At 45.0% G+C, this 11,724-nt stretch overlaps 1 protein-coding gene across 2 annotated transcripts in view; it reads right to left on the bottom strand.

Annotated features, from left to right (window-relative positions):
* Positions 1–6,169, bottom strand: part of Lmtk2 (lemur tyrosine kinase 2) — a 94,419-nt gene extending 88,250 nt beyond the window's left edge. For both annotated transcript variants that reach the window (XM_057764478.1, XM_057764477.1), the window contains exon 1: positions 5,758–6,169. In XM_057764478.1, coding sequence (XP_057620461.1) covers positions 5,758–5,860 — 103 coding nt within the window. In that variant the 5' untranslated portion in view covers positions 5,861–6,169. The remainder of the gene's footprint in view (positions 1–5,757) is intronic.
* Positions 6,170–11,724: the final 5,555 nt, after the last annotated feature.

Raw genomic sequence — 11,724 nt, forward strand, 5'->3', positions numbered from 1 at the left:
TGAGTTCAATTCCCAGCAACCACATGGTGGCTCACAACCATCTGAAATGAGATCTGATGCCCTCTTCTGGCCTGCAGGCAGACACACAGAATATTGTATACATAATAAATAAATAAATATTTAAAAAAAAAGTTTTGTTTCATTTGTAATTAGCTAATCCACCTAATTTACAAAGACATCTGAGGCAATGAAGAACTCTACGTTACAAAGAACAACATTAAGCAGACATAGGTACACGATTATAATGCTACCCATCCACCTTCCAACAACCATTTACATAGATTTTATTATTATTTTTTCAAGATTTATTTTATTTTTTATGTGTATGTGTACTATGTGCCCACAGAAGCCAGAAGAGAGGACAGAATCCCATGGCACTAGAGTTACAGATGATTGTGAGCCACCACGAGAGTGCTGGGAATAGGATCCAGTCCTCTGCAAGAGCTAACAACAAGCAACAGCTAAGTCATCTCTCCAGGTCCTGTTTTTTCCTGTTGTTTGTTTTGTTTAAAGTGTTGAGTTCTAGGAAGCCAAGAAAGGGCAGATAACTGGTCCAAGATTTCTTTCTTCCTTTTGTCTTTAAGGTCGTACAGACTGAACCTAGGGTCTCCTGAAGTTTGGGCAGATACTGAGCTATATTCCCACCTCTACTCACTTCCTTCTTTTTTTGAGACAAGGCTTCACTATGGCACTCTGGCTGGTCTGGAACTCACTGTGTAGACAAGGGTGGCTTTGAACTAACAGAAATCAGGCTCCCAGCCCTTTCTTTACTTTTCCAATTTTAAGACTGGTTCTTTTTTTTTTTTGGTTTTTTTTTTTTTGGTTTTTCGAGACAGGGTTTCTCTGTGGCTTTGGAGCCTGTCCTGGAACTAGCTCTTGTAGACCAGGCTGGTCTCGAACTCACAGAGATCCGCCTGCCTCTGCCTCCCGAGTGCTGGGATTAAAGGCGTGCGCCACCACCGCCCGGCTTAAGACTGGTTCTTAAGCTGCTCAAACTGGTCTTGAACTTGGGAGCTTGCTGTCTCAGCCTGATCCATGACTTTAAAGTTAGTGAAACAGAAGAGGAAGATCTCACACCCAGGTTTGACTCAAATCCCACCTTCTATCTAGAATATCATATTCCCTCTACAAATGTTTCATGAATTTTACTTTCAACTGGACTGAAAAGTTCAATTCTTTCATTTCTATGTCCATCCAGAAAGACTTTTTTGTTTGTTTGTTTTGTTTCTCAAGACAGAGTTTCTCTCTGTAGCCCTGGCTGTCCTGGGATTCTGTAGACTAGGCTGGCCTCAAACTCAGAGATCCATCTGCCTGCCTCCCAGTGCTGGGATTAAAGGCGTGAGCCACCAACCACCACCACTGCCACCGTAGCCAGAAAGATGTTTTTGAGGATTCTTTTAACTGTTTCAGAACCTGGATATTCCCTTTTAACATGACAATGTCCTTTTATTATTATTATTATTATATGTACAGCTGTTATCAAAGTGACACAGCCCACAGGGGACAGAGAGGACCCAAGGACTCTCCAAATTTGAAGCGAAGTACGTGATCAGTCAGCACACTGATAACAGCAAGCTTTAAGGATTGGGTAACCTCATTGCTGAGCAGCTACAAAACTGGACAGACTTCCAATTACAGTGCAAAAAGTGTATTTAGTGGCACAAAAATGTCACCAAGTGAAAGGAATTAGAACAATCCTAACCTAAATCCATTTGCAAGCCCAAAGACTCTACTTGAGAAAACTATTGAAAAATACTTATTTCTCAGAAGCTGTGAAAATTAATCATAAAAATTCAAACTTTGGAAAGTATTCCTATATGGTAGGAATCTTGTCCAAGATACGAGTCTGTCTGCTTCATCTAAACTGAGAGTGCCAGATTCAGAAGCCACGATTACTCGGCTGCTGAGTCCCACGGGCTTCCTGAGGGCCTTTATCTGGAACTGCTAAAGCTTCCTCTGTACTCTGTGACCTAATATGCCGCAGAACAATAGAAGTGGGTTTCCCTGTCTAACCACTATCCTAATATTAACAAGGCAATGTAGCTCGGAGGAGTGTGTTCACAGACACCACTACAGGAATCTTTCTTTTCTTCCCGTCCAGATTTATGCTACAATTCCACAGGCTCTTATAAGTACACACACATTTCCTAAAAACAATTTGAGAACCAAATAGAAAAGAACTGAGCTATAATCTTAGTTTGATCACTTAGCAGCATTTGAGGAAACTGTATTTTCTTCCTTCCCCTAAGCTTCCTAGTGAGGCCCAAATTCTCAGTTTATATAATAAGGACTCATACAGCAGATAGGGATCTTCAGGAAAAAGGACTCATAGATATGAAATAGATAAAAGGACATCCTTCAGACACAAAGCGGCCCACAATAAAATTCAACAGGGGCAACAAAATGCCTCCCTGTCACCAAGCACCAGGAAAAGCCAGGCACCGGTCATCTCTGCGCTCACTCCAGGGGCTGAGGTAGGAGGATCCAGATTTGATGGACAGCCTTTGCTAACCAGCAAGACTCTGCCTCAAAAAACAAAAGGAAAATCTTCCGCGAACAAGGCAACACACATATTTACATAGTTTTACTGTGAGCCAAGAAATAAACACCTTCCAACTTCCAATCCTAAGAATGATTCTGAATAACAAAGACATCTTTTTTGTAAGTCAATTTCAATTTTAAAGTTTATATATAAAGGAAGATGCCCTAATGAAGTCCATTCCTTTTGTTGTTGCTGTTTTGTTTTGGCTTTTTTTTGTTGTTGTTTTGTTTTTCAAGACAGGGTTTTTCTGCAAGTTTGGAGCCTGTCTTGGAAGCTCTTGTTGGCCAGGCTGGCCTCGAACTCAGAGATCCACCTGCCGCTGCCCCAGCCTGCCTCACCTTCCCCAAGTGCTGGGATTAAAGGTGTATGCCACCACCACCCAGCAAAGTCCATTACTTTTTTTATACTAACAAAAAAAGTTAATTCAAGAAATAAAGGGCTGGACTTGAGATGGAGAGATGGCTCGGCAGTTATGAGCACAGGATGTTCTTCAGAGGACCTGGGTTCAATTCCTAACACCCACAAGGCTGTTCACAATCATCTATGACTACAGTTCCAGAAGTCCTGACACCTTCTTTTGACCTTCTCAGGGACTGAGAACCCACCTAGTGCATAGTCGCACCTGCAGGCAAACACCCACACGTAAATAAATAAACAACAAACAAATAAAAAGGAAAGGCTGAACTTTTAAGTCACAGCTCCCTTGTTCCCCCATGCAAACAGACAAGCAAAGGATAAAACATTGTGTGTTTGTTATTATTGCTGTTTGGTCTTTTTAAAGACAGAGTCAGCCTTGGCTGGCCTTGAACTCACTTTGTAGCCTACTTGGTTGGCCCTGATCCTTGCATCGATCCTTGTACCTCTGCCTCCTGAGTGCTCAGATTACACCGATGCATCACTATACCTGATTCTTATATTACCCCAGCAAGGCACATCCAACCTTTTTCTGAGAATGGTGCTTGCTCCAAGGTACCAGTAAACAGTCTGACCTTTCCAAAGAATAAAAGCAAGGAACCGGAGGGTTCTGTCATGGGTGTACCCTTACTGAGGAAGGCTAGCCTTGTCTTGTACAGGTCCCTAGATCATCAGACACCCCAGTTATGTTTTCAACACATAGCTGCTATCTTATCTACCATGGATGTCCAAGGCAGAGTCTTCTTTTATAACTAGTGAGCTCACTAAATGGGATTAATGCAAAAGTTACTTTACGTGATCAAAGAATCTCATGGTGGAGTATACAGCATATGTGAGACCCTGGGTTCACTCCCTAGTACAGGAGAGAGATAGGAGGAAAAAAAAAACTATCCCAGTTGCAACATCAATATGCTACCTAGATGGAGGAACAATCCCACAAATATATGTCTGACATATAATACATCATTTCCACACAGTTAAGCTTCAGATACCTGCTAATCCCTTGCCACACATTTAAAGCTATATAGCTAGCCTCCAAGGATCAAAATATGAAAGAAGAATCTGCAAAAGTTGATACAAATCACCTGGGTTTTATTTATGTCAAAAGCTGTTTATTTCTATTCATGAGTTCATAATTTTTTTCCGGTTGCTTTGTTTTACAAGACCTCAACAAAACTCAGCTCTCTGAAATTCCAGTATAAAATATGAGAATAGAATAAAAGGCACAGAAGAAAGGCAAACAAAGACACTTCTCACTTCTCACTCACACACACTCACAATTTGTCAAAATGCATAAAAAATGATAGGCACAATATCTTTTGGAAGCTTCTGGAATCCCCTTGACATACACTCTATCCAGTATGCTACTCTAGTGTTAATTTTCTATTTAAATGTCAATATCTTTACATAGCAACATCACTAACTTCCCATATAATCTTTCCCAGCTTACCTGGTTATTTTCTGCAGCACCCATCCTGGCTGACTATCTGATGACATTCAGTTACCTTATCCATTGGATCAGAACAGAGAAGTCACCAAAAAGATTTGATTCTAAGGCGACAGCAGAAACATAGTGCTACACTATATAGTATAATGACATCACTTAAGGCTCAACTGAAGGGCACTCAATGGCATATAACCTGCTGTGGTTCTGGAAACCACTACATCTCTTCCACTGTAGATTTGTTTGAAACACCTGTACTGACTACAGGCAGTTCTGCATTCACTATTACTCCAAAATAACTCCTGACCTGAGATGCAAGATGGGAAGAGATGGGGGACTGGGGAGGGGAGATCACACAACAAGGTGAATCTAAGCCCTGGGTTTGGCTGTGTCACCTTGAGTATCTCTTTTGATCACCAGGGTTCCAGTCTCCTCAAAGCAAAAGATGAAGAAATTGGACTAAATTCTCTCTACAGTATCTTCCAACCTCTAAAGTTCTTTGAGATTCCAGTATCTCCCCCTTCACTAAAAAGATAAGCAGTAATGATGGGAAGTTAGTCTAGATTTTTTTTCCCCTTAAATTTTCTGAGATGTTTTCTTTGGCTGAAGTTTTTAAAAATAAACTCCAAATCAAAACTATATGCAGTAAATATGGAAGAGCTGAGGGCTGGAAAAGAGAATCAGTCACTGACGCCACTAAAATAGAAATTTCAATTACCCTCAGGCCAATTTGTCAATAGTTACTCAAAAACTGCTACTCCGAACACTGGTTTCCTAAAGCAAAAATATGTATCGTCGTTCCCTTCACATCCCCAGAGAGTCATTCCGAATAACAAATAAATAAATAAATAAATAAACCAACAACCACAGCATCTAAAATCAATTTACAACTTTAAAACACGTTTCAGGAGCCAAGGAAAGTCCACACAGCTCCCCCGAGTCATTGGTTTCATTTAAGGAATGACAGGAGATAAGAAACGGCTATTATAAGAGGCGAGAAAAGCCACAACAGGCAGGTGACATCTGGAAAAAAGGAAGAAGTGTCGGGGACAGAACCTTGAGGGTCCTTGAGGCAACAAGTTTAGAGTGCAGGAAAAGAGTCTCCCAGGGACGTGGGGGAATCCGCCACTGCCACCCCTCACCATCGTCTTCCCCACCCCCCACCGTGTCGCCGCGCCCCCGCCCCCCATCCCACGCCCCTGCGGCAAGAAATCTCCCTAGGATCGCTCGTTTCCCGCGGCCTCCTGCCCTCGGCAGGCCTCCGATCCATCGCAGAGGCTGCCAGACCCCGCAGGCCCGCCGGCCCCGCCGCCGCCCCGCAAGACGCAGGGGCCCCGCAACCCCCGGCCCCGCTCACCTGCACCTGTTTGCGGAAGTGGCGCGGCCCGGGCACTGCCGACGGCCAGGAGCAGCAGCAGCAGCAGCACCGGTGGCGGCGTGGACACCGGCGGCCCCGGCATCTCGTAAACCGCGCGGTCCCCTGGGGCCGGCTCTCGGGTCGCCGCCTTCAGTCAGTCGGTCAGTCAGTCCTCCGCGCTGCCTCAGCGACACTGGCGCCGGCTGCTTCGGGACACACGTCTCTTCGGCCAAACGTCAACTTCGTTCCCGGTCTGCATCTGCCGCTCTGGCCGCGGAACCATCATCATCCTTCCCGCCCGTTTGCGCCGCCGCCGCCCCTCAATAGCAGCAACGGCAGCCACCCTGCGGAGCCGCGGGCCCAGGCAGCCGCGCTCCCGCCGCCATGATGGGCTGCGTCATGTGACGTAGGGCGGAGGCGGGACGCCGTGATCGACACCTGGGTCAGCCAATCGTCAATCCATGCTGGCTTCGGAGGCTCCGCCCCCTCAGCCGGAGGAGGAGAGGGAGAGATCGCTGCGCCCCCTGCAGACCGAGGACTGCGGCGTGGGCAGCAGGTAACCCCGACAATTACTTTAAAATTTAAATTATAGGACGCCATAAAGAAGACCATAAAAATCCACTTATAATTTAATATGGGACTTTTTTGCTCTATTTTTCTTACTTTTCTTTTTATTTTTTTCTTTGCTTATTTTTATCAACGTGGTTCTCAGCATTTTATCACCCAAAACATAGACCGGTTTTGCCTCCTTCAATTTTACTAGGCAGAACTTTCCTAGCCTCTTCACCTTAGGTTGATCCTCGCATCCTTTCAGCTTTCGAGGAGCTTTGAACGTTTTAAAATTCAACTAAACAAGAACCAGAATGTTTCTGACTTCATCACCCAGTGACATAGCTAGTAAGCTCAAGCTGGCCCCTCTGCCAAGACAGCCCTTCCTGTCCCCTCTTGTTCCCTGGCAGACACACTCCCTTTCATTCGGCAAGACACACCTGGAACATGACTTCATCCGTGAGGTCTTCACACCAATTCCCCAAACAATTGAATATCTATGGCCCCCGCCTAACCCGACCCTGGACCAAAAGCCGTGTTTATTGTTCTGTGGCTGTCAGCCCCTTGAGGACAGTCACCTCTCTTAGCCTGAAGTAGGTGTCTTCTAAAGGAATTGTGCTAGATATTTGGTGCTGGGGGGCGGAGAGGGGGAAGAAGAAGACAGCTAGAGAGATTGTTTGCCTTGTTAGCATGAGGACCTGAATTTGATCCCTAGAACACCACTAAAGAAAAACCCGCCTGGCTGGGCGGTGGTGGTGCACGCCTTTAATCCCAGCACAGAGGCAGAGGCAGGCGGATCTCTGTGAGTTCGAGACCAGCCTGGTTTACAAGAGCTAGTTCCAGGACAGGCACCAAAACCACAGAGAAACCCTGTCTCGAAAAACCAAAGAAAAAGAAAAAGGAAAACCCGCCTTGGTGGCGTGTGCTTGCTGGGGAGGCAGAACAAGATGGACCATTGGGGTTTGCTGACAAGCCTAACAAGCCTGCTAGGCAAGTTCCAGGCCAAGAAGAGACCCTACCTCAAGAAAAAGGGGGGACCCTAAGGAATGACACCCAAGGTTGTCTTCTGCCCTCCATACATACACAGAAAGAAACAAAGGTGCACACACATAAATGAATTCTCATGCAAACACAAAAGGCATGGAGAAAGTATTTTCAGTTAAACAGGTCTGAGGCCACTTTGTTGGGGGTGAGGAGACCCTCGTCTCTGACTGATGGTCCAGTGTGTGAGGGAGAGGAACTGATTTGCATCTTATCAGAGAGGACGTCAGCAGTGTGCAAAGATAGAGCTTCTCCCTCTCCCCCATTCTCCAGACTCCCTGGAGCTACCAGCTGTCCGTGGTGCTAACTCAGCACAGGACACAGGATATCTGGGAACACTTGCTGATGATGATTGAGGCGAGTCACACTAAGCACCTGAGGAAACAGGCAGCTGCTGTGTGGCGCTCCCAGCCCGGTCGCCACTTTCTGCTGGTCTTTCTGTGGGAAAGAGAAGGAAGACAAAGGTCTGGAGAAGAGGCATAATTGCCCTGTTGTGCTTTGTGGTCCATCAGGAAGCTCAGCCGCTGCATTCAAGGAAGATGGGAATTCATGCTACAACCTGACAAGAGACTCTGTGAGGAGCAGAACTGGCCCAGGGAAAGCCCTGCCTCGTCTAATCCTCCTGGTAATTAATCATAATTAAGATGCACCCCAACAACGTGTCATTATATGATCACAAAGCAGGTTTTGTTATTATTTGAGTAAGCCCCAAAGTTGAAACACACACAAACACACAACTGTTTTTCCCCTCACATGGGCTAAGGTTCACATTCCTCAGAGGCTATCTAATGGAAACCTTTACCCGGGCTCCCACCTCATGGTTTCTACCTTTGCCCAGCACTTGCCTTGAAGACTTCTAGTTAAAGATTTTACAAGACAAACAAAGGCCTGTTGAATTGGTGAAGTTTCTTCAGGAACGAAAAAAAGCCAGCGTTTAGCCTAATTTAGCATTAGATTCCCTCAGATCAGAATCAATAATAGTTCAGTGTTTCTGTAACTGTTTGCGCTTGTCTACAGCCTTCTCCATGCCAAGTCATCTTTCAGAAGACCCTCCTGGCACTGTGTGTCCTGCCAGCTAGAATTGGTGGAGGCTTGCGTGCTGAAAGATAGGAAGTCTGTTTAGTACAGGGTGTGTTGCAGCTATGGAGATCTGGTACCTCGTGGGTGCCCTAAAGGTTGGCAGAGCTCAGCTGGGTCATATGGGATGTCCAGGAGGGTCCTGTTGAAAGTCATTGGCTGAATCTTTAGGAACGCTGTGGGCCAGTAGTTAAATACAGCCTTTCTCCAAAAAAGAAAGAAAAGCAAAAAGAAAGAAAAATTATTCTGTGTGTATAGGTGTTTTGCCTGCTTGTATGTCTGTCTGTCTCTCTCTCTCTTTGTATACATACATATATATTTGCACTGTGCCCTCAGAGGCCAGAAAAGGCATTGGATCCTCTGGAGATGGGGTTACAGGCAGTTGTGAGCTGCCCAAATGGGTTCTGGAACCAAACCCCAATCCTCTGCAAGAGCAACAAATGTTCTTACCTGCTGAGACATCTCTCCAGCCCTCTTCTTATTCTTCTTCCTCCTCCTCTTCTTCTTCTTTTCGGGATAGGGTCTCATGTAACCTAGGCTGACTCTGAGCTGAGTATGTAGCAAAGGATGACTTTGAACTTCTGATACCCCTGCTTCTTCCTCCCAAGTGGTTGGATTACAGACATTTGCCACCAAGTGTGTTATATGTGGTACTGGGGCTCAAGCACAATGTTCCATGAGCTAGGCAAGTACTCTCCCAACTGAGCTGTGTCTCCAGCCCTCTAAACACAGCAAAATGGAATTATAGGTGCATTGGTGCACATCTGTAATCCCAGCATTTAGGAGGTAGTGGGAGAAGGATCAGGAGTTCAAAAATAGCCTGGGTTACCTGAGACCTTGTCTTAAACAACTAAAGCCCCCAAATTACATTATATAAGTGTACAATTGAATAATTATTTAAAAACAAAGACAGTAGGGAGAAGTGCTTCAACACAACACCAGCGAAACTGTCAAAACTGGCCAGTGAGTTGGCTCAGAGGCTCCAAAACCACAGAGAAACCCTGTCTCGAAAAACCAAAAAAAAAAACCAAAAAACTTGCTGCTAAGTGTGACCACCTAAATTCAGTCCTTGTGCCTCACATAGTAGAAGGAGAAAACTAACTTGAATAAGTTGTCCGCTGATTCCCCCACGTGTGCTGTAGCGTGTGGGCTGTAGCGTGTGTGTGCTTTACACAATAAAACAACAACAACAACAAACCTTTTTGTTAGGCGGTGGTAGCGCACACCTTTAATCCCAGCACTTTGGAGGCAGAAGCAGGTGGATCTCAGTGAGTTTGAGGCTAGCCTGTTCTACCAAGTGAGTTCCAGGGCTGTTACACAGAGAAACCCTGTCTGGAAAAAAAACAAAAGAAAAAAGAAAAAGAAAGAAAATGATGATAGGGCTGAAGAGATGACTCAGTGGCTGCTCTTCCAGAGGACCTGGCTTCAATTCCCAGTACCCACACGGCAGCTCACAACTGTAACTTTTGACAACCTCATACAGACATACCTGCAAGCAAAACACCAGTGTACTTAATACAAATAAATTATTAAAAAGACAGACAGAAAGAAAAATGATGATGCCAGGAATGTAGCTTAGTTGGCAGAGTACTTACCCAGAATGCACAGAGCCCTGGGCTCCATCCTTAGCACTACATAGAACTGGTGTCAGTGTACACACACTCACACACACACACACACACACACACACACACAATCCCAGCATTCAGGAAATGAAGCAGGAGGATCAGAAGTTCAAGGTCCTCTTTGGTTACCCAGTGAGTTTGAGGCCACCATAATGTACATGAGATCCTGTCTCAAAATAAAACACTGACAGCCGTGTGTTTGGAGGTCCCACACTGACAGCCGTGTGTTTGGAGGTCCCACACTGACAGCTGTGTGTTTGGAGGTCCCCCAAAAGGTGTATTCCTAGAAAACTGTCATCATTGGATCTACCTGCATCTTCATAGAAAAGTACAGATTTCAGGGTTTTGCTTGCTTGCATGCTTGCTTGATTGGTTGGTTCGTTAGTTGGTTGACTGATTTTTCCAGACCGCCCAACTAGGGTTTTTTTTTTTCATTCATTTATTGATACAGTTTCTCTGTGTAATAATCCTGGCTGTCTTGGAACTATATTTGTAGATCAAGCTGGCCTGGGTGTTGGGATTAAAGGTGTGCATCCCACTGCCCGGTCTTTTAAAAATTTGTGATTATATTTATTTATTCGTTTTCTGTGTCATGGTATAAATATATGTGTGCCGTGTGGAGGTCAAAGCACAACTTGGGGTCAGGATTTTCCCTCTGCCATTCTCCTGGAGCAAGCCTGGGTCCTTAGGTGTGGGGCCTTTTTACCACTTCTACCATCCCTAAGAACTGCTCTTCATTTCTCATCTCTGGCTCATGAGACTGCGCAAGCAGGAGGTGAAGACTAAGGCAGAGGGGCTTTGGATGCAGGCCCCAATGAGCTCAAGTACTCAGAAGACTGAGGCAGGAGGATCACACGTTTGAGGTTAGCTTGGACTACATAGCAAGATTCCATCTACAAAAACAACAACAAACTAAATAAACAGAAACATTGACCGGGCACTCAGGCAAATCTTAACAATTCAGTAGCAAGACCATATGTTTGCAATGCACAAGGAGGCCAAAAGAAGGTGTTGGATGCCCTGGAACCAGAGTCATAGATGATTGTCAACCACTATTAGGGTGCTGAGAATTGAACCCAGTTCTCTGGAAGAGCAGCTAATGCTCTTAGCCACTGAGTTGTCTCTCCAGCCTCACTCCATAAAGATTTTTATGACTGTCCCTTGCATCTCTAACTTGGATCCTTCTTGCTGTTGCATTACTTTAATCTCTCTTCAGGCAAATTGGGAGAGCAAGTAGGTTAAAGTTTATCCCAGGCCCTAGTTCTCTGCCAGTAGTTAGCTGATTTTATCTGCATGTTTTATCTGCTGGCTTTATCTGCATGTTGTGTTGACTATCCAACAAGTGTGTCTCTGTGAAACTCTTGGCTTCTGCTGCCTTCTACATCCTGTCTAAGGCATGTGACTCCAGGCAGAAGATCATGTGTCTTTCAGAGGTCTGAGCCACCTCCCACTTGGAAGGCGGGGGAGTAACTCAGTATGACAAAGGTTATGTCTAATAAATTAGCACTTTTAATATATGTAATCTATACTGCGACATAATGATGCTCTGCATAAGACAATTACAAGATTTATAAAGAGTACACAACAGACGGCGAGAGTCAAGAATGGAAAATCACTTTAAAAACATATTAGCGAACAGATTCCCACTCCTAACTCCACCCCCGAGTTCATCAGC

The sequence above is a fragment of the Chionomys nivalis genome, chromosome 3 (assembly GCF_950005125.1).
Source record: "Chionomys nivalis chromosome 3, mChiNiv1.1, whole genome shotgun sequence".
NCBI lineage: Eukaryota > Metazoa > Chordata > Mammalia > Rodentia > Cricetidae > Chionomys > Chionomys nivalis.